This window comes from Vitis riparia, chromosome 12 (assembly GCF_004353265.1).
Source record: "Vitis riparia cultivar Riparia Gloire de Montpellier isolate 1030 chromosome 12, EGFV_Vit.rip_1.0, whole genome shotgun sequence".
Taxonomy (NCBI): domain Eukaryota; kingdom Viridiplantae; phylum Streptophyta; class Magnoliopsida; order Vitales; family Vitaceae; genus Vitis; species Vitis riparia.
In genome coordinates, this window is record NC_048442.1 from 14368162 (window position 1) to 14393200 (window position 25039).

At 34.8% G+C, this 25039-nt stretch overlaps 1 protein-coding gene across 1 annotated transcript; it reads left to right on the plus strand.

Annotated features, from left to right (window-relative positions):
• The first annotated feature begins 16769 nt into the window (after positions 1-16769).
• LOC117926595 (phytochrome C) lies at positions 16770-23885 on the plus strand. The gene is made up of 4 exons (XM_034845748.1): positions 16770-20072; positions 20840-21656; positions 22565-22861; positions 23157-23885. Exons 1-4 carry the CDS (start codon positions 18029-18031, stop codon positions 23368-23370), a joined length of 3372 nt encoding a protein of 1123 aa, XP_034701639.1. The 5' UTR covers positions 16770-18028; the 3' UTR covers positions 23371-23885.
• Positions 23886-25039: the final 1154 nt, after the last annotated feature.

The window sequence follows — 25039 nt, forward strand, 5'->3', positions numbered from 1 at the left end:
ATATTGTTAAATTAATATATATTTTATCTCTACTACTTTGACTTGTGTTGCATTTATCATTGTTTTACAACACGTTATCAACACGAATTGCTTTGAAGGTAATTCTCGTATCTTAAACTTGAAGTTATTTATATAAAATAAAATTTTACATATTTATATTATTGTTGATTTGTTTTGTTACATATTCTTAAAAGTTATAAATAAATTATTTGATTTTGTTTATAATCAAAGTTATACCAATGTTATCAATTTATTATAACTAATTATAATAATATTGTTTTGTCATATATTTGAAATTATTTGACATTGTCGAATCTCACAAAACTTGAATTTGTGGCACTTGACATTTCGGTAAAGAACTATCTATCTTGAATCCTTGATGCTAAAATACATCTTGATGTAATGAATCTTGGAGCTATGATCAAAGAAGGAAATCAAGCATCCTTGCAAGATCGCACAAAAACACTGATTTTCTTTCGTCATCATCTCCATGAAGATTTAAAAAAATGAACTTTTGATGATAAATCACAGTCTTGTCCAACTAGATTTGAATCATTCCCTGAAGTGAATGCAATATGGTTGTGGAAGAAATCCCCAAACCATGGTTCGTATGGTAATAATTCCTAAAATTCTCATAAAAGGAAAGCCTCATTGCACCACCAGAAGTGGAACAATACTGAGGCAAAACAAGAAAATGGGAAGTGTTTACAAGATAAACCTCCTAAGAATCATGAGAATAATTGTTATAGATATGGTATGAAGGGACATTGTTCGTGTCACGCCCTAAGACCCACTTAAAGGGCATGACGGTCATTTCACACTTCAAACTCGAAGGCTTACAACGTAACCTGACCCAAACAATTATCTTGTAATCGGAAGTTACCAATTACCAAATACCTGTTCAAAGTAGTGGAACAAAATCTAAAATCCTCAAAATTCGATTTTGTTAACTAAAACATCCACTATCCAAAATCCATTGTCCAAATATTTGCAAATTTAAACAATTCAAGTATTAAAACAGATTTCAAAATCTCAAAAACTCAACTTTGAACTAACATAAAATTTAAAGGATCAATATCCAAATAGCTTCCAAATACCAAAAGATCCAAATGAGCATAACTAACAGTTAAACAAAATCCAACATAAAATCCTAAGTCAAATCCTAATGATGACCATTTCTCAACCTAGCCATCACTCCTCACCCGAACTAAGGGTACCTAAAAAGTAGTCAACAAATAGGAATGAGCTCACAACCCAATAATGAATATTAATGCAGTCCATGAATAAAATATTTCAAACTCACTTGCAAAATATGAGATATTGTAATCAATCATTTTCATAAACCTATGAGTTAATTTTTATTTTTTATTTTTTTTTGCCAATACATTCAAAATTTCTAACTATATGCATTTATTTCTGATTCAAACATTTTCATATCAAATTCGGTCAAAACATTCCAATAATTTATTTACTTTGGTCATCAAACATCAAAGGGTGCCTAGTTAGGTGGGACTTTTCAAATGGGTGACTAGCCTCAAATTGTTCCTTTAAGGTGGACGGAACCAAACACTACTAGTACTAGTAACCTCTAACCAAAACCCCTAGAGGCTGGGGTTCAAATTAATTACATTTCCCACTAAGAAATGTAAAGGTAAACTATTATATCCCATTGACAATGACCAAAAGTCAACTATTACATCCCGTTGACAAGGGCCAAACAAATCAGAGTCAAATATTTATTTCATTTATTCAAATTTACAACATATAATATCTCTACATTTATTTGTCAAAAACAAAATATAAAATTCTAACATACTTTTCATGCAAAACAGGTTTGATCCATGCATATAACGGAATATAACTCAAACGTTTTCAAATAATGTATATATATATAAAATTGTTTCAAAAAAAAAAAATTTAACAACTGCATTAATTTCCCTTACCTCAAATAAGCATTCCAAATCTTGAAAAGTTTGGCCCCAAAATTTACTTCTCACCTAACATAACAAAAAGGTACTATCAACTCTATTGACTATTCATTTAAAATAGGTTTGGGAATCCTACAATTTATTTATTTATTTATATTTTATTTTATTTTTTTTTTAAAGTCAATATTATTATTACAAAAATTATTTTCCAACTTTTTAACCAATAACAATTTATCCTCAATAATTTATTTCTCTTTCCTAAACTAAATTGAATTTCCTAAAAATGTTTATTTACAATAATCTCTTTCATCACTTTACATAAGAATTTATTTCTTTAATTATTTATTCCAACTTTTCCTAGGACCTACTTCATATTTTAATAAGATTATCCCACAATCCTCAATATATTCTTTTTCTTTTCCACCCTCAATATTACAAGTCATTGACTTTTCAACCACATAACCAAACCCACACACAGTATGTCTCTATGATCTCCACATTTTCTTTTTAATCACTATTCTACCACATGTTTTTTTTTTTTTTTCAAAACCTCACTTTCCACACCTATCCTACCATCTCCAGCACACACCAACCATAAAACATTAAATAAGAAAACATATACTCCACACCCAACGGATCCACACATTCCCATTGTTGTTTATTTATTTTCCTTTCAATCTAAAGTCTCCACAAACGACTTATTTATTTATTATATAAATCTAAAATTTCTTTTCTTCCTTTGATTTTTTTTTTTCATTTTAAATTTATTTATTTATTTTTCTATTCCATTGAAATTTTTGAAATTTTCTATCTTCATCAATAAATCAACATAAACTTACAAATTTTCAAACATTTTGATCTAAAAGTTAAATAAACAAACCCTAACCTAGATTTGGATTTTCCAAAAAATATCTAATGTGTTTGAAATTAACTAAGGAATTTAAAATATTAATCTAGAGGTTAGAATCTTACCTATAGAGATCTGTTCTTCAAACCCTGAAATCCGACTCCAATCTTACGTTCTCAGGAACTCTTTGCGAACAGGAACGCGATTCAGAAAAAAAACAGGAAGAACAAAATTCTAATTTATACCTAGGGTATTATTCATAAAATTACCTTTTCACCCTTCTTCCATTTTAGTAAAATAATTAATTAATTAATTAATTAATATTATTAATATTTTCCTAAATTGCCCCCTAAAAAAAAAAAAAAAAACTTGGGCGTTACATCCTCCCCTCCTCTAAACTTGACATACTTGAATCTTGAAATAATTGAGGATGCTTTTCTCTCATATCTTCTTCTAACTCCCAAGTGGCCTCTCGGATACTATGATTGTTCCACTGGACCTTTACCAACTTAACAACAACATGTCATAGTACCTTATCCATCACATCCACAATTTGAAAGGGTACCTCTTCATAGGTCAAGTCCTCAGAAATTTGAATAGGCTCCAACTCCACAACATGAGAGGGATCATAAATATATTTCCTTAAGGTCAAAACATGGAATACATTATGAATCTTAGATAGACTTGGGGGCAAGGCCACTTTATAAGCCAAAGTGCCTACTCTTTCTAATACCTCAAATGGTCCCACAAAAAAAGGACTGAGTTCCCTTTTCTTCCAAATCTCATTATAGACTTCATAGGTGAAACTTTCAAGAAAACATGATCACCTACCTCAAACTCCAAATCCCGTCTGCAATTATCAACATAACTCTTCTATCTACTCTGTGCTGCTTTCAATCTTTCCTTAATTAAAGAGACATTTTCAATAGTCAACTACACAAGTTTAGACCCCAAAAGTTTCTTCTCTCCAACATCATCCCAACAAACAGGAGATCGACATCTCCTACCATACAACACCTCAAAAGGTGTCATCCCAATGCTAGCTTGAAAGTTATTATTATAGGCAAACTCCACTAGGGGCAAATAATCATCCCAATTACCTTTTAGGTCCAAAGCACAAGCTCTCAACAAATCTTCCAAGACCTGAATTACCCTCTCTGATTGACAATCAGTCTGCGAATGAAAAGCAATACTAAAACTCAACTTAGTACCTAATGTTTTCTGTAAACTATGCCAAAATCTGGAAGTGAAACGAGGATCTCTGTCAGATACTATAGAAATAGGTACGCCATGCATTCTCACAATCTTCTTAATATAAAGAGAAGCCAAACGATCCATAGAAAAATTAACTTTCATAGGTAGAAAATGAGTAGACTTTGTTAATCGATCAACAATCATCCAAATTGCATTATTGCCCCTTAAGGTCCTTGGTAACCCAATCACAAAATCCATAATAATATGTTCCCATTTCCACTCGGGAATAGAAAGTGGTTGCAAAAACCCTACTGGTCGTTGATGCTCAGCTTTCACTTGTTGACACACCAAACACTGAGCCACAAATTGCGCAATATCTCGCTTCATACCTGACCACCAATAATTCTGTCTCAAATCTTTGTACATCTTTGTCCCTCTTGGGTGGATCGCAAGCCTAGAACAATGAGCTTCGTCCAAAAGCTCTCTCCTTAAGTCTCCATCATTTGGGACACAAAGTCTAGTCCTAAACCTCAAAATCCCATCATCTGATAAAACAAAGTCAGGCTTACTGTCTTTTTTAACCTCTTCCATAAGTTGCACTAAATTCAAATCATTCTTTTGTAGGGCCTTAATTCTCCCAACTAAGTCCGGTTGCCCTCTAAAGTTCGCCACAAGAGCTCCCGAGTCCAAAACTCTCATATGAACTTGCAAACTCCTCAAATCCCAATAATTGCCTTTGACAACCTCTAATAGCTGCTAAGGAACCAACAGATTTCCTGCTTAAGGCGTCAGCCACAACATTCGCTTTCCTTGGGTGATATTGAATAATGCAGTCATAGTCTTTAAGTAGTTCAATCCACCTCCTCTGTCTCATGTTCAACTCCTTTTGGGAAAATAAATACTTCAAGCTCTTATGATCTGTGAATATCTCACAAGTTTCACCAAAAAGAAAATGTCTCCAGATCTTAAGTGTAAAAACCACTACAGCTAACTCCAAATCATGAGTAGGATAATTTCGTTCATAAGGCTTCAACTACCTAGAAGCATAAGCTACAACTTTCCCATGTTGCATAAGAACACAACCCAAACCCTGACGAGAGGCATCACTATACACCACAAACCCTCCTGAGCCTGAAAAAAATAGTCAAAATAGGAGCTGTCACTAATCTGTTCTTTAACTCTTGGAAACTACGTTCACAATCATTATACCACTCAAACTTAACCACTTTCTGAGTCAACCTGGTCAAAGGTAGGGCAATCTTAGAGAACCCCTCAATAAACCGCCTATAATAAACCGCCTATAATAACCAGCCAGTCCTAAGAAACTTCGAATCTCTGTCACGGTATTAGGTCTCCTCCAATTTGACACAGGATCTACCTTTCCAGGGTCAACAAAGATGCCATCCTTGGTCACCACATGCCCAAGGAAAGAGACTTTATCTAACCAGAACTCACACTTCTTTAGTTTAGCTTACAATTGCTTATCTCTGAGAGTCTACAATACAATACTCAAATGGCGCTCATGCTCCTCACTACTCTTTGAGTACACCAAAATATCATCTATAAAAACTACCACAAACTAATCTAGATAGGGCTTGAATACCTTATTCATTAAGTCCATAAAAGTAGTAAGTGCATTAGTCAAACCAAAAGGCATAACCAAAAACTCATAATGTCCATATCTAGTTTGAAAAACAGTCTTAGGTACATCCTCACTTCTAACCCTTAACTGATGATAACCAGACCGAAGATCAATTTTAGAGAACACACATGCACCCTGAAGTTGATCAAACAAATCATCAATCCGGGGAAGAGGATACTTGTTCCTTACCGTTACCTTATTCAACTCTCTATAATCAATACAGAGTCTCATAGATCCATCCTTCTTCTTTACAAATAAAATAGGAGCTCCCCAAGGTGAAACACTAGGCCTAATGAAGCCCTTATCTAACAACTCCTGAAGTTGAATCTTCAACTCCTTAAGCTCCATAGGTGCCATCCTGTAAAAGGCCTTAGAGATAGGAGTTGTCCCTGGTGCCAAATCAATGGTGAACTCCACTTCCCTCTCTGGTGGCAAGCCAAATAGATCATCTAGAAAGACATCAGGATAGTCCCTTACAATGGGTATGTCTTCCAACTTTAAATCATTTTCCTCATTCACAACATAAGCCAAAAAGCCTTAACAACTTTTCCTAAGCAAAGAACTAGCAGCAAGGCTAAGATCATACGCAATGGTTTGTCTACATGCTTCCCCTCAAAACTAAAATCAAGCTGACCAAGAATGCTAAACGTCACTTTTTTCCCAAAACAATCAATAGATGCATGGTATGAAGCTAACCAATCCATTCCCAAAATCACATCAAAATCCCGGAGCTCAAGAAGTACTAAGTCAACTGTCATCTCTCTATACCCAATCATCACACAACAATCTCTAATTATTTTATTAACCACAACAGAATCTCCCAAAGGAGTAGCAACAAATAAATCAAAGTTCATGTTATCAATCGGCATACCCAACAAATCAGCAAAAGATACAGAAACAAAAGAGTGCGTTGATCCAGGATCAATTAAGGCTCTAGCAAATAAGGTGTGGATTCGAAGAGTACCTGTCACTACATCAGATGTAGCTTGAGCATCTCTATGAGTCATAGCAAATACTCGCCCTTGAGCCCTGCGTTTTTGTCTATCTTCTTTATTCTCCTCCTTAGGCTTCCCAAATACAAACTTCCTACTCTCTGGACAATCCCGAACCATATGTCCCTGTTTTCCACAACCAAAACAAGCTCCTGTCTCTCTATAGCATGGCCTACCCCCATGCTTCTTGCCACAAGTTTCACAAATCCCATCTAAATTTTGTGTCGCTTTTCCTTTATTCTGATTTCTACTTGGAGCAGACCTCTTATGTGCTTGGTTACTATGAGCACCATCATTTCTATTCCTCTTCCTTTGTTGTTCCATATACTGGTGAAGCTCTTCATTATCCTTCTCTACAATAAGGGCTCTGTCTACCACATCTGAATAAACACTAAGTTTCAGAATTGATATCTTATTCTTCAGATAAGGTTTCAGTCTATCCTGAAACTTTACTGTTTTTCCTCCTCTGTAGCAATCAACTGTGGGGCAAAACGTGATAGTTCGGTAAACTTAGCCTCATACTGGGCCACAGTCAAATTCCCCTATTCCAAACGGACAAACTCTCCCACCTTTTGTCATCGAACACTATCAGGAAAGTACTTCTTATAAAAAACCTCCCTAAACTGTCTCTAAACAATAGGTCCTTGATCATCCAAAAGCCTTTTAGTCATGCGCCACCAATGGTCTGCCTCTTTGTCTAGCATAAATGCTGCATATGAGGCTTTTTGCTCCTCAGAACAATCAATGACATCAAAGAATTTCTCTATCTTCATAATCCAAGCCTCTGCCTCTGTTGGATATGAAGTACCAGAAAAGTAAGGGGGACCCAACTTCTTAAAGTCGTCAAAGGAGCTACCTCTAGTAGATGAGGATTGTCATTGACCATTATTTCCAATAGCTCTAGCTTGACGCTCAACCAAGCTAACCAAAGTCCCTAAATATCTATAAATCTCTTCAGTACTCATAAGGGGCAAAGCCTTAGGTGGAAGAGGTATATCATCATTAGCCTGACTGTTTTGGGAAGATGCAAGTCTCCTTGGTGGCATGGTGTTCTATAAAGCAACAGGTATAACTAAATTAGTCACTAAGAAGTCAAATAAGCAAATCAGAATTGTAAGGAATAAAAGGAATCGGACTAGATGAATTTGAAACTTAAACTAATGTGTCACTCATCTATTCCCAAAGGTAAACTACACAAGTTCTCATAAAAATCACAACCTAGTGCTCTGATACCACTCTTTCACGCCCCAAGACCCACTCCAAGGGCATGACGGTCATTTCACACTTCAAACCCGAAGGCTTACAATGTAACCTGACCCAAACAATTATCTTGTAATCGGAAGTTATCAATTACCAAATACCTATTCAGAGTAGCGGAACAAAATCTAAAATCCTCAAAATTCGATTTTGTTAACTAAAACATCCACTATCCAAATCCATTGTCCAAATATTTGCAAACTTAAACAATTCAAGTACTAAAACAAATTTCAAAATCTCCAAAACTCAACTTTGAACTAACATAAAATTTAAAGGATCAATATTCAAATAGCTTCCAAATACCAAAAGATCCAAATGAACATAACTAACAGTTAAACAAAATTCAACATAAAATCTTAAGTCAAATCCTAATGATGATCATTCCTTAACCTAGCCATCACTCATCACTCGAACTAAGGGTACCTGAAAAGTAGTCAACAAATAGGAATGAGCTCACAGCCCAATAAGGAACATTAATGCAGTCCATGGATCAGATATTTCAAACTCACTTACAAAATAAGAGATATTGTAATTAATCATTTTCATAAACCTGTGAGTTAATATATATTTTTTTTTTTTGCCAATACATTCAAAATTTCTAACTATATGCATTTATTTTTTATTCAAACATTTTCATATCAAATTCGTTCAAAACATTCCAATAATTTATTTACTCTGGTCATCAAACATCAAAGGGTGCCCAGTTAGGTGGGACTTTTCAAATGGGTGGCTAGCCTCAAATTGTTCCTTTAAGGTGGACGGAACCAAACACTGCTAGTACTAGTAACCTCTAACCAAAACCCCTAGAAACTGGAATTCAAATTAATTACATTCCCCACCAAGAAATGTAAAGGTAAACTATTATATCCCATTGACAATGACCAAAAGTCAACTATTATATCCCGTTGACAAGGGCCAAACAAACCAGAGTCAAATATTTATTTCATTTATTCAAATTTACAACATATAATATCTCCACATTTATTTGTCAAAAACAAAATATAAAATTCTAACATACTTTTCATGCAAAACAGGTTTGATCCATGCATATAACGTAATATAACTCAAATGTTTTCAAATAATGTATCTATATATATATATATATATATATATATATTTAAAATTGTTTCAAAAAAAATTTTAACAACTACATTAATTTCCCTTACCTCAAATAAGCACTCCAAATCTTGAAAAGTTTGGCCCCAAAATTTACTTCTCACCTAACATAACAAAAAGGTATTATCAACACTATTGACTATTCATTTAAAATAGGTTTGGGAATCCTAGAATTTATTTATTTATTTTTATTTTATTTTATTATTTTATTTTTTTAAAGTCAATATTATTATTACAAAAATTATTTTCCAACTTTTTAACCAATAACAATTTATCCTCAATAATTTATTTCTCTTTCCTAAACTAAATTGAATTTCCTAAAAATGTTTATTTACAATAATCTCTTTCATCACTTTACATAAGAATTTATTTCTTTAATTATTTATTCCAACTTTTCCTAGGACCTACTTCATATTTTAATAAGATTATCCCACAATCCTCAATATATCCTTTTTCTTTTTCACCCTCAATATCACAAGTCATTGACTTTTCAACCACATAACCAAACCCACACACAGTATGTCTCCATGATTTCCACATTTTCTTTTTAATCACTATTCTACCACATGTTTTTTTTTTTTTTTTCAAAACCTCACTTTCCACACCTATCCTACCATCTCCAGCACACACCAACCATTAAACATTAAATAAGAAAACATACACTCCACACCCAACGGATCCACACATTCCCATTGTTGTTTATTTATTTATTTATTTTCCTTTCAATCTAAAGCCTCCACAAACGACTTATTTATTTATTATATAAATCTAAAATTTCTTTTCTTCCTCTGATTTTTTTTTCATTTTAAATTTATTTATTTATTTTTCTATTCCAATGAAATTTTTGAAATTTTCCTATCTTCATCAATAAATCAACCTATACTTGCAAATTTTCAAACATTTTGATCTAAAAGTTAAATAAACAAACCCTAACCTAGATTTGGATTTTCCAAAAAGTATCTAATATGTTTGAAATTAACTAAGGGATTTAAAATATTAATCTAGGGGTTAGAATCTTACCTATAGAGATCTGTTCTTCAAACCCTGAAATCCGACTCCAATCTTACGTTCTTATGAACTCTTTACAAACAGGAACACGATTCAGAAAAGAAGAGGAAGAACAAAATTCTAATTTATACCTAGGGTATTATTCGTAAAATTATATTTTCACAATTCTTCCATTTTATTAAAATAAATAATTAATTAATTTAATATTATTAATATTTTCCTAAATTGCCCCTAAAAAAAAACTTGGGCGTTACAGTTCGCGTACCTGTCGTATGCCCAAACATTTGGTGGACCTTTGCCAAGCATCAATAAAAGCAAAAAGAAAAGAGATAGATGAACTTTACTGATGGTGATGAATTGGACCTAACCTACTATGACGTTGATTTCTTTAGAGGTCCTAATGAAAAAATATACCATTTAATAAATGATGAGAAGATTAACATTGATTAATGTTACTTTATATATCAAATAATATATTATTATGTCATTTGATTTTCTTTTATTATTTACATTATTCCTTGTTTTTTTTAGTTATATCTGAAATCCATGTGTTATTTAGTCTCAAGATGAATAAGGATGATGTATGTCTCGTATACTATGCAACCACGCACACAATTTTTCGAGATAAAAGATATTTCCTTAAATTGACATTAATAAAAGCTAATGTAAGTACCATATATGGTATTACAAACTTAGTTGAAGGCTCTGGAAAAGCAAACATAACACTACCAAATGGAAATAGATTCCATATAAATGATGCTTTATATTCTAGCAAATCCAAAAGAAATTTGCTCAATTTTAAAGATATCTGTAGAAATGGATATCATATTGAAATTATGAATGAAGATAATGTAGAATATCTTTACATTACTTCCATTATATCTGGCCATAAACTTATAATGGAAAAACTCTCGACTTTCTTCTCTGGGTTCTATCATACAACTATAAAGCCTATTGAATCATATGTTGTCGTAAACCAGAAGTTCAACAACCTAAAAGTTTTTGTCCTTTGGCATGACAAGCTAGGTCACCCAAGGTCTTCAATGATGTGTTGAATAATTGAACACTCACATGGGCATCCACTAAAGAACCAGAAGATTCTTTCACCCAATGAATACTCATGTGCTGCCTGCTCACAAGGTAAATTGATAATCAGACCATCTTTTACTAAAGTCATATTTGAGTCATCAGTCTTTTAGAAAGAATACATGGGGACATATGTGGGCCTATCCATCCACCATGTGGACTATTTCGTTATTTTATGATCTTAATAGATGTTTCTACTAGGTGGTCACATGTTTGTCTCCTTTCTACACGTAACATTGCCTTTGCTAGACTCCTTGCACAAATAATAAGATTACGAGCACAATTTCCAGATTATCCAATTAAGACAATACATCTTGATAATGCTAGCGAATTTACTTCTCAAATATTCATTGACTATTGCATGTCAATAGGGATAAATATTGAGCATCATGTTGCTCATAATCATACCCAAAATAGTTTAGCAGAATCCTTCATCAAACGTCTCCAATTAATAGCTCGATCATTACTAATGAAAACCAAATTACCTACTTCCGCCTAGGGACATGCTATTATGCATGTTACAACTTTAGTTCGTATTCAACCTACAACTTACCATGAATACTCCCCTTCACAACTTGTGCTTAGAAAAAAAACAAATATCTCTCATTTATGAATCTTTGGTTGTGCAATATATATACCAATTGCACCTACACAACGCACTAAAATGGGTCCCTAACAAAGACTTAGGATTTATGTAGGTTTTGATTCTCCATCTATCATAAGATATCTTGAACCTTTGACAGACGATGTTTTTACAACCCGCTTTGTAGATTTTCATTTTAATGAGAATGTTTTCCCGTCATTAGGGAGAGAAAATTCGATTCCTAAAGAATGATGAGAAATTAGTTGGAAGACATCTACTATGACCCATCTTGATCCTCATACAAATCAAAGTGAACTAGAAGTTCAAAGGATCATTCATTTGCAAAATCTTGCAAATCAATTACCAAATGCATTCATTGATACAAAAAAGTGACAAAGTCACATATCCCGGTTTCAAATACTCTAGCACGGATTGATGTCCATGTAGGACAATTAACAAATGAATTTAAGATACGCCTGAAGCGTGGTAGACCTGTCTGCTCAAATGATGTAACTCCCCAAAAAATGAGAACTCAAGAAAAACTTGGCACTCTAGAAGAGACCATCAAAATGACTGATCAATTTAAAAGTGATAAATCTATAGCCCCAAAAGAGGCAAAAATAATACAGAAAGCCCCTGAAGAGCACATATTGAACAAGAAACCCCTGAAAAGGTATAGATACCTGAAAATTGTGAGATCTTAGTAAATTATGTACACACGGGAGAAAAATGGAATTGAAATAATATTATTATTAACAATATTTTTTATTTCCAAGTAGCCTCCGATATCATAAGAAATTATAAAGATCTCGAACCACGAAATATGGAAGAATGTCGATATAGAAATAATTGGTCAAAATGGAAAGAAGCTATACTGGCAAAGTTAAACTCATTAACAAAACGAGAAGTTTTTGGATCTGTAGTCCAAACACCTAAAGATGTAAAACATGTTAGGTACAAATGGGTATTTGTATGAAAGCGTAATGAGAATAATGAGATCATAAGATATAAAGTGCGATTAGTAGCACAAGGTTTCTCGTAGAGACCTGCTATTGACTACTAGGAAACATACTCTTCCGTCATGGACGTAATCACATTTTGTTTCTTAATTAGTTTGGTAGTCTCAAAATGACTGGATATGCGTCTCATGAATGTTATTACAACATATTTATATGGATCCATTGATAATGATATATACATGAAAATCCTTGAAGGATTTAAATTGCCTAAAGCAAATAGTACAAAGCCTCGTAGCATGTACTCAATCAAGTTACAACGATCCTTGTATGGATTAAAGCAATCTGGATGCATGTGGTACAATCGTCTTAGCGAATACTTGCTAAAAGAAGGGTATGTGAATAATCCTATATGCCAATGCATCCTCATTAAGAAATCAAAAACCGAATTTGCAATTATTACAGTGTATGTTGATGACTTAAATCTTGTTGGAACTCCTGAAGAGCTCACAAGAACAACAAATTACTTGAAAAATGAATTTGAGATGAAAAATCTTGGAAAAACAAAATTTTGTCTCAACCTGCAGATCGAGCATTTTCCAAATGGAATTTTAGTACATCAATCAACATACATTAAGAAAGTTTTGAAGCGTTTTTATATGGATAAAGTGCATCATTTAAGTTCTCCAATGGTTGTCTAATCACTTGATGTGAAAAATGACTCATTTCGTCCTTGCGGAAAAAAAAGAAGAATTACTTAGTCCTGAAGTACAATATCTTAGTGTTATAAGTGCACTTATGTATTTTGCCAATTATACACATCCAGACATTGTTTTTTCTATCAATTTATTAGCAAGATACAATTCTGCTCCAACTCGAAGACATTGGAATGGTATCAAATATATATTATGTTATCTTTATGGAACTACTGATATGGGTCTATTTTACTCAAGGGAATCAAAGCAACAATTGCTTGGATATGCATATGCACGATATCTTTCAAATCCACATAAAGGCAAGTCACAAATAGGATATCTGTTTAATTGTAATGGTACTACTATTTCATGGAGATCTGTCAAACAAACAATAGTGACCACATCATCAAATCATTCAGAAATACTGACAATTCATGAAGCAAACTGTGAATGTATATGACTAAGATTTATGATCCAACATATTTGGGAATCATGTGGACTCTTCTCTATCAAAAGTGATTGGACAATATTATTTGAAGATAATGTTACATGCATTGCACAAATAACAGGGGGTTATATTAAAGGATATAAAATTAAACACATTTCACCAAAATTCTTTTATACACATGAACTCTAGAAGAGTGGTGAAATTGATGTGCAACAAATACGCTCAAGTGATAATCTAGCATATTTATTCACAAAATCATTGCCAACCTCAACATTCAGGAAGTTAATACACAGGATTGGAATGCATCAACTCAAGGATATCAACATGAAGGTGAGTATGCTTGTAAAAAGGTGTTAGTATGTTATACTCTTTTTTCCTTCGTCCAGGTGTTGTCCTACTGGGTTTTATTGACAAGGTTTTTAACGAGGCAGTCCTAACATACCAAGAGCAATTTAAAGAATTATAAGAATATTGTATTCTTTTTCCTTTACTAGGTTTTTCCCATAGAACTTTTTACTAGCAAGGTTTTAATTAGGCATATTCTTGAATGTGGTGGACATCCAAGGGGGAGTGCTATAACTGAAGTAATGAATGTCACTACATTAATTATAATAAATGTTAATTAAGTATTATTTATGACTTTCATTAATACTCATTAATGGAAACCATTAATGTTATTTATGAGTTTCATTAATATTCATTATTGGGAATATTAATGGAAGTCATTTGGAAAGCCTATAAAAGGGTTTTCCATCCCCTATAATATGCATCCCTAAGTAAAAAAGAAATTTCTCTTTTTCTCTCAACTCTCTTCTTTGACTCATTTTTACCCTTATATATATTGTTAAAGTAATATATATTTTATCTCTACTACTTTTGACTTGTGTTGCATTTATCCTCGTTTTACAATAATTATTTTATTATCTTTATTAATATACTTTTAAAGCCTCGTTTAGAATAACTTCACATTATTGATGGTAACGTTAGGTCGAAGTTAAAACAAAAGTCAAGGTTTTTATAAAACAATATTAATATTCTCGAAGTTTCAATAACTATGAATTTTTTTTTTATATTGCTTCCAATAAAAATTTTCTTTTTAAAAAAAATATATATATTTTTCTAAGGTTTATATTAAGTTTTTTTTTTAATCATAAGATTTCGAGATCCAAACAAGTTCTAATTAATAGGTTCAATTAATTATCAAACCCATTTACTTAAATTATCATGGTTTTAAAAACTGGACCAGACCGACCGGTCCGACTGTTGGTCGGTCACGATTCCGATCCAGTCCGGTCAATTGGGCCGAAAAATGGTCAAACTGGAATTGGACCAGTTAAGCCGATGGTTCGACCGACGAACTGGATGAACTGTCCGATTCAATTTTTTTTTTTTTTTTTTTCCTCAATTGTCGTCTTTCCCCTCCGGCGAGACCCCTACCCCACTTGCAAAGCCACCCCGCTGGAAAAACTCTTCTTCTCCGTCGAAACCCTCCTGGCAACCCCGTTGGAACCCTCCTTGTCCCCACGCCGGAAAAGCCTTGCCATTAGGACCCCCGCCACTCTTGCAAAGCCAGCCCACAACCCCGCTGGAACACCACCACCCCCTGTTTGCTCGCGCCGAAAAAGTTCTTCTTGCTCGTAGGAACCCCCCATGCTGGAAAGCACTCTCCTCCCCTGTGTTGGAACCCCTTGCACTAGAAAAGCCGAAAAGCTTTCCCCTTTTTGCCCATCGGAAAACTCCCACCCGACGTTGGAAGTGTCCGTTGGAAGCCCCCCACCCTGCGCTGGAAGTGGAAACCCATCCCCGAAAACCCCACTGCCCGCTCATCTCCTCTCTTCTTCAGTTCTTCCAGATTTTTTTTAAAATTATTTTTTACCTTATCTCATTACTATTTATTTCTTTTTATATTTATTATTTTTTATTTTATGATATTTAAAACTTATGCTTTTTAAATTAATGAAAATATTACAATTTTAAATAAATTCTTGATTTTAAAATGAGTTTTTTAATTTTAAAATGAATTTTAAATTTAAATTATGATTTTAATTTAAATTTATAATTTGAAAATAATTTTCTAATTTTCAAATAAAATTTTAATTTTAAAATAATATATAAATTATTATTTTTATTTTTATAATTATTTTAAATTTTAATAATTTATAAATTATATATTTATGACATCACCGGTTCGATCGTGATTCGACCGCTCGTCCAACTAGTGAACTGTAAATCGATAACTTTTCCGATTATTGAATATTGTAAATTATTTATTAATTATTTTCCTCAACACATTGCAAATTTAAATCCATACTCCCCATTTGTTGAGACATGAGAAAAAAGAAGGTACGTTAGCCACGTGGCAAGATCACGTGTCTTCGCTATCCGTATCAGCCCCACACACAACCTGTGGTCCTTATTCCGCCACGCGTCATCCACCCACGTGCCGTCAGCCATTTTCACGCAGCCTTGGGACCACCTACTTTCCAGAATAATTTTTTTATTATTAAATTACCAAACAAGACCTCGCATTCCCCGTGCCCAAAAGCTCCGTACCGTCGGGCCAAATCAGTCATTTCATTGAGCACTGAAAAAGAAGTCTCCTTTTCTCTTTAAAGAAGACGTACGGTAGACGTATGTTTTAATAATTTTATACACATACTTCTAGAAATTCCTTCACTATTTATAATTTTTTTGATAACATGTTATATAAATAAATTATTTTAATAATTTTAATTAATTAATATATATTTAAAATAATTTATAAAATTTAAATTATACATAATTTCTATAAAAATGATATTTTAAGTAATAGAAAATATTTTATTTTTATTTAATTTCTTTTAAAAAAACTTTAATTCTTACCCCTTATTCATCACTAATAAATGCAAGTAGAATTTTGTTATAGGGTGTGAATTTCATTATAAATTATAGAATAATATAAAAATATATTTAAAACATTTATGATGAAGCAGCAGAACTGAAAAGGTCTGAGAAGTTGAATTATTTTTCATACAATCCAAACAAACGTGATGTAATTGTGCGTAATAAATTCAAAGCCATTCATGCTCAATTTATCGTTTTCATGAAGCAAAAGAGGAAGATTGATGAGGGTATTACTCAACAGTGTAGAAGTCTCTTTCCCAAGGCCATATCCGACAAGGATTCACCTCTCCGTTGCCTCATTTGAAGTAAGCAATCCAAGTCTCCTCGTTTAACTATTAAGTGGAAAATTGGAAAGTAGTTTACCAGAAAAACACACTATGAAACAAATTCCATGAGAATAAGATAGTGGCTTCAATCTTCAGATTCATCTTTGTTTAATTTTGGTTGCAAGTTTCGAGCTTCAGGGTTCATGGGTCAGCTTCAGAAATCAGGTGGGTTCACGTGTTGCTGATCCATGTCTTGCAAATTTGATGGTCAGTTACACACTCGCAACTCTGTCAGTTTCTTTTGGTTATTTATTCGGTCTTTTTGGAGCTCTGTGTTCTGTTTTGGTTTGGGGGTTTGAGGTTTTATCCCCTCAGGTATGAACGTTTCAGGTATGGGTTGGAAGAAACGGTTTTGATTACTTGAATTCTGTGTGAGGGTTGAAGAATTTGAGTAATGGGTCACTGGTGATTTTGGCGTATCTATCTGGGTTTTGTTTCTTGAGGGTCCAAAGGGGCTTATGGAGGTACTGAAGAGAACGGAGATATAAGTTGCTGCTCAGTGGAATTAGGCAATGCAAAGCGATTCTGTGGATGCGTCTCAATAGATTTTGAAGTTATGCAATCTGGGTTTGTATGATTTGACTATCTGGGTAGTAGTTCTTCATTGTTTATGGAGGGATTTTTTGGAGGCAATAAGGAGAACCCACTTTATTGATGTTCTTGGAGAATCCGTTTTTGTTGACCCTTTTCTTTCCCTTTACTTTGGTGCCTTTATCTGTTGAGAATCGAATCATGCGTACTCTGTGAATTATCAACTTCCTTTTATCGAGCTTTGAATGGCTACATGGGCTCTGGCGATAAAGGAAAGGGATTTCTTTTATGTTTTGTGGTGGGTTTCACTATTACCCCTTTCATGATGATTCCTGGGTCCCGTAGATTCTACTTGATAGAGAGGAACTAATTTGTTTGGGCTTTGGATTTGATTTTGGTTTTTCTCTTCTGTGATATTCTTCTGTTTTTTTTTCTTCTTGGAGTATATACTTTGGGATTTTATGGTGGAAGGTTTCGTATTACTACTCCAGTTTCATGGATCAGATTGATTAAAGGAGCTGGTGGGAGAAGAAAAGATGTCCTCAAAGTCTACTAACAAGACGAATTGTTCTAGGAGCAGCTCTGCTCGATCAAAACATGGCGCCCGTGTGGTGGCACAGACCCCAATTGATGCCCAGCTTCATGTGAACTTTGAGGAGTCTGAACGTCATTTTGATTACTCTGCTTCAATTGACTTCAATATCTCAAGTTCCACTGGTGATGTCCCCTCTTCTACGGTCTCAGCCTACCTCCAAAAGATGCAGAGGGGAAACCTGATCCAACCATTTGGCTGCATGATTGCGGTTGATGAGCAGAATCTCACAGTTCTTGCCTACAGCGAAAATGCCCCTGAAATGTTGGACTTAGCCCCACATGCTGTTCCAAGCATTGAGCAGCAAGAGGCCTTGGCAATTGGAACAGATGTTCGGACACTCTTTCGATCCTCGGGGGCAGCTGCCTTGCAGAAAGCAGCCAATTTTGGGGAAGTCAATCTCCTCAATCCCATATTGGTCCATTGTAGAAACTCCGGTAAGCCCTTCTATGCAATTCTGCACCGAATTGATGTAGGGTTAATTATAGATTTGGAGCCAGTGAATCCAGCTGATGTGCCAATTACAGCGGCTGGGGCATTAAAGTCATATAAGCTTGCTGCCAAAGCCATTTCAAGATTGCAATCTTTGCCAAGTGGGAATATATCACTGTTATGTGACGTGTTAGTCAAGGAAGCGAGTGAATTAACGGGTTATGATCGAGTGATGGTGTATAAATTTCATGAGGATGAGCATGGGGAAGTTATTGCAGAGTGCCGCAAACCCGACTTGGAACCCTATCTTGGTTTGCATTACCCAGCTACTGATATACCACAAGCTTCAAGATTCCTCTTCATGAAAAATAAGGTTAGGATGATATGTGATTGTTTGGCCCCGCCTGTTAAAGTTATTCAAAACAAAAGATTAGCTCAGCCATTGAGCCTCTGTGGATCCACATTGAGATCTCCTCATGGGTGTCATGCACAGTACATGGCGAATATGGGTTCGGTTGCATCGCTTGTGATGTCTGTGACCATCAATGAGGAAGATGATGATACAGAGAGTGAGCAACAAAAGGGAAGAAAATTGTGGGGCTTGGTGGTTTGCCATAATACAAGCCCTAGGTTTGTTCCTTTCCCTTTGAGGTATGCCTGTGAGTTTTTGGTTCAAGTTTTTGGTGTACAAATTAGCAAGGAAATGGAGCTAGCTGCCCAAATGAAGGAGAAGCATATTTTGCAGACACAAACCGTGCTTTGCGACATGCTCCTTAGAGATGCACCTGTAGGAATTGTTACTCAATCACCTAATGTGATGGACCTGGTTAGGTGTGATGGAGCTGCGCTCTACTACCAGAAGAAATTTTGGTTGCTTGGGGTCACCCCTACAGAGGCACAGATTAGAGATATAGTTGAGTGGCTTCTTGAGTACCACAGTGGGAGTACAGGCTTAAGTACTGATAGCCTGATGGAAGCTGGCTACCCAGCTGCCTTAGTTCTTGGTGATGCAGTTTGTGGGATTGCTGCCGTTAAGATTAATTCAAACGATTTCCTTTTTTGGTTCCGGTCCCACACGGCAAAAGAGATTAAGTGGGGTGGTGCAAAACATGATCCTGATGATAAGGATGATGGGAGAAAGATGCACCCTAGATCCTCATTCAAGGCTTTTCTGGAGGTGGTAAAGCGGCGGAGCCTACCTTGGGAAGATGTGGAAATGGATGCCATCCATTCCTTGCAGCTGATATTGAGAGGCTCCTTGCAGGATAAGAGCGCAGATGACTCTAAAATGATTGTGAATGTTCCATCAGTTGATGCCAGCATAAAAATGGCTGATGACTTGCGCATAGTCACAAATGAAATGGTTCGTCTTATTGAAACAGCTTCTGTTCCCATCCTGGCTGTTGATGCCGCTGGTTGCATAAATGGGTGGAATAACAAAGCGGCCGAGCTAACAGGATTGATCATGCAGCAAGCCATTGGCATGCCCTTAATTGATCTTGTTGAGAATGATTCAGCCGACATGGTGAAGAAGATGCTCTCCATGGCATTGCAAGGTGTCACTAAACTTTACATTTGTGCTTTTAGGTCATTAATTGCGAATTATGTCATATCTGCAAATCTTTGTCTTTTACACTCAGAAATTTGTACAGTGGTGCTAGGTTTCTTTTGAATTTGTTCCTCTGAACATTTTTTTTTCAATCTTAGGTTTAAATGTGTGACTTGATCATGATCAGATAGTTTTTCTGTTGGATGTTTTTTTTACCTGTACACTTATATGTAGGGAATAAGAAATATATTGCTCGGTAGAAGGTTGAGTTTTTCAAGTTATATGAGCATCTGGCATAAGGTGTATACATGGGCTTTTTTCACGCTTCTGAATATTAAACATAATAGACTAAACAGGCTCACTGCTTGGGCTTGACTTTATATTTGCATGAATGCCGCTTGTGCCAATCTCATGAAAATTATTTTTAAGGAGATGGAACTACATCCTTTGCTCTTGTGAGTAGATGTATAATTTATTCTAGATTTGTACCCACTACATGCCCAGCTCGTCAAATTAAGGCAGACATTATAGTTTTCCCCTTTGTGATGCTCATTTTTTTATTGTCATATTTACTTATGAAGAAGAAGGCAGATACCGTAGCTTTGGTCAATTGAACTTTCTGCTATTACGAACATCACTATTTGAAGTTCAAAATAATTGAACTTTGCTTGTTGAGTTCCACCTCTCCCACTTCTGTACATCATTCTTTATATTTTTCTGTTCTTTTTGAGACATACATGAGGGATCTCAATCTGATTTCACAGTAAATGGCAGGTATAGAGGAGCAAAATGTTGAGATCAAACTCAAGACATTTGGTCCCCAGGAAAACAATGGCCCTGTTATATTGGTAGTTAATGCATGTTGTAGCCGAGACATAAAGGATAATGTCGTAGGGGTTTGCTTCGTTGGGCAAGATATCACAGGGCAAAAGATGGTTATGGACAAATATACTCGTATCCAAGGTGATTATGTTGGAATTGTGCGGAACCCATCCGCACTAATTCCTCCCATTTTTATGATGGACGAGCATGGTCGATGCTTGGAATGGAATGATGCAATGCAAAACTTGTCTGGTCTGAAGAGAGAAGAAGCCACTGATAGGATGCTTCTCGGGGAGGTTTTTACGGTCAATAATTTTGGTTGTCAGGTTAAAGATCATGACACATTAACCAAGCTCAGGATATTACTAAATGGAGCCATTGCAGGTCAGGATGCACAGAAATTGTTATTTGGGTTCTTTGATCAGCACGGTAAATACATTGAAGCATTACTTTCTGCAAACAAAAGGACTGATGCAGAGGGAAAGATCACTGGGGTTTTGTGCTTTTTGCACGTGGCTAGTCCTGAACTTCAACACGCCATGCAGGTGCAGAGAATATCGGAACAGGCTGCAGCTGATAGCCTCAAGAAATTGGCATATATTCGTCAGCAGATCAGGAAGCCTTTAAATGGAATAATGTTCATTCAGAATCTGATGGACTCATCTGAGTTAAGTCAAGACCAGAAAAAATTCCTGAGGACAAGCATGATGTGTCAAGAACAATTAACAAAGATCGTTGATGACACTGATCTCGAGAGCATTGAGGAATGGTATGGTCTTTCAACTGTAGTGTTTATTTCTATGCTTGTTTACATACTTAAGGTTATTGCTAAACAATTTTCCCTCTTGCCATCAATGAAACGGCTAATATAGATGTTAACTGCATGGAGCAGCTGTAGATGTGACCCATGATGAGTTCTTTCCTAGAAGTCTGATGATATTTGAATTATTTTGAGTGAAATAATTCAAATCATCTCAAACATTTGATAAAATGTTTTGGAAACCATATTCTTGTTCGTCTCTAGAACTTGGACTGTTGGGATTGAAAATAGAACAGTGCGAGGATGGCTGGGATACATTTCTAAAGAATGATAAGGGGCATCATCGAATCAGTAGAATGTTTTTAAGATCTTATGCCTTCAGAGGAAGATAATAGCTTTTTGGCAGAGGCTAGAGTGATCGAGCAGGATTTATCTTGCTGATCCAAATGGTTGGCTTGATATGACTGCAACTCTAATAACATCAGCTATGAAAAAAAAACATAAACTTACAAAGAAAGAAAGCAGGTTAGACCGTTTATTGAATCACAAAACTGAGAAACCTAATATAGTTAACACAATTTGATAATAATCAACCCCATGCACTCTTCTTGAGGATGTTCATCATTTCTTGTCTATCTGCTTGAGTAATGCAGCAAATTTATTTGTTATGGTCTTTGAATGGTCTTTTCTTCCTGATTAACTTGTATATTTTATTACTTCATGTATCTTATATAAGAATCAGTGTATTTGAAATCATATTATGTTGCATTTTCCTTTTTATTTGTTTCCTTTTGTTGTTTTATTCATGGCATGCACCATTAGCAGCTAACCTTCTTGCATTGTATCTTTATTGCTTTCTTCCTTGTACTTTTGGAAATGTTTGAACAACATTTGATCCATGTGATACCCATTTTCAGCTATATGGAATTGAATTCTGCTGAGTTTAACCTAGGGGAAGTTTTGGAGGTTGTCATAAGTCAAGCGATGATTCTGAGCCGGGAGCGTCGGGTGGAGATCATTTATGATTCACCTGCTGAAGTGTCGTCCATGTTTTTGTATGGTGACAACTTGAGGCTTCAACAAGTCCTTTCAGATTTCTTAACAAATGCGCTTCTCTTCACCCCTGCATTTGAAGGATCATCAGTTGCACTCAGAGTAATTCCAAGAAGGGAGTCTATAGGGACAAAGGTTCACATTGTACATCTTGAATTTCGGTAATTCTCATTTAAACCTTTCAATATGTTTTTATTTTTCTTTACGAATGATTTAATACTTCACCAACTTGGCCTACTGTTCTACATAGCTTAAACAAAATTAATAGCTTAATATAGTATCAAAACTCTAATTAACTAGAAGTCTCGGTTCAAGTTCTCCTACCTGCATGTGGGGATTGTTGTCTCTTTCCATATACTTTCTCTTCTTGTGAGTAGATGTGGTATTTGTCATTTACATTTCTAAATATCGCCATATGTCATAAAACATTGAATCCGATACTGGCTATAATGGCAGGATTGCCCATCCAGCACCTGGGATCCCAGAAGACTTGATCCAACAGATGTTTCACCACAGACAGGGTGTATCAAGGGAAGGTCTTGGCCTATACATTAACCAAAAGCTAGTGAAGATCATGAACGGCACAGTTCAGTATCTCAGAGAGGCACAGGGATCATCCTTCATCATTCTCATAGAGTTCCCATTGGCTCACCAGAACAGCAGCCAATGAATCCAGTGAGAGCTTGACACTGAGACTTCCAACAATCTGCACAGCCACCTTCACAAGAACCCTACTCAATGGCATCTTGTGTTGGCAAAATGAGTTCCGAAACAGCCCAGGATTGGACTGGACGATCCTTTGAAGACTGTAAGTTGCTGGAGTATCTGCAACTCAGGTTGGCATATTGGTTAATCATGGATTGAAAATCAGGGGCTGTTCGCTGAATTGCTCCAAGGATTATGCAAATGAAGAACACCCCTAAGTTGAGTGTAAAATTTTCATGGCTTCCCACCTTCTGTACTTTATTTTTCTACTCTTTGTATCATCATTCTTAGGTTTCATTATATGTTTTCCTCGTAAAGACTCAATTCATATAACTTTCATACACTAGAAGAAACAGTGCCAGGCAAGTGAATATTGTATAGAGAAACCTCATGATCAACGCTTTAGTAAAGTTTTCCTAAACTTGGATAAATGGGTTTGGAAATAGGGGTTCTATTTCTACTCAAACCTCTATCCAGATATTATCAAAAGTTGTGTTTTTCCTTTCAAAGGTTGACTTTAGTGTCTAGGAAGCCCTTTTCAAGGAAGCTTAATAAATAGGAAAGGAGACTTGTAAAATGAATATTTTTTTATCTAGAATGTGTAGTATGTCTTAACCTCATGATAGCCTTTATCTCCGTAAAGGTAATGTGTAATACCTATCACTAATGAATTAAATAAGTAATAATAATTATCTTACTACTTAACTTTAAATATGCTATGGTTAAACTAGTTTAATGTTAATCTTGTTTAATTATAAATTAAACTTTGATTAAGATTAAGTGGGATTGGTTAATGACTTAAGCATGCTTATTAGATTTTTAGGGACTTATTAGAGTTATGAAAACCTAAAGGACTAATGGGTAATTGTAGGTTTAATATTGGTTAATTTGGAGGATTGAATTGCAATATTGGTAAAGTTGGGGTTGGTGGCAGCCATGTGGCCTGCCACCTCCTATTTGGCTGCATTGAGACCCCTTTATAAGGGTCTGTAGCTCGTTTTGCAGCATTATACCTACAGCAACTTGGGTTAGAGAGAGAAATTAAAGATTTAAGGTAAGCAAGTTGATTAATTTAGTAATTTTGGTATATTTGGGTTCCTAATGGTATCATGTTGAAACAAATTAATGGTGTAGTTTGTGTAAAAGTTGAGTATAATTAGTTATAAACATGTTTTAGTTGAAAATTAGAATTAATTAAGGTTTAAAGTGTTTTAACTTAAGTATTTTATTAATGGTAAGATCAGCTTACATCTTGGTTTAGTTTGGTTTGATTGAAAAATAGATTAGTAAAACATGTGATTAATTAGGTTATTTGGACACTTGGGACTTGTTAATTGTTTAGGCTTTAGGAAAATCAAAATAATTAGTGTTTGGTAATAAATTGGGGAATATTATTATGCATTGTAAAGATTGTTTAATTCAATTCAAATTTGATTTGAAAACCTATGGCCTTGTAGATTAGAGAATATGAGAATTAAAAATTAACAACAGTAAGTTGTTAAAAATTAGTAAGAAAAGAAAATGTCATAAGTTTTAATTGTATAAATTTTCATGGTTAGGAAACCTAAATTATGTGTTTCATTTGAGTTCCTTGTAATAAGAAAAGATCGCCTACATAGAAGAATCACAAAGGG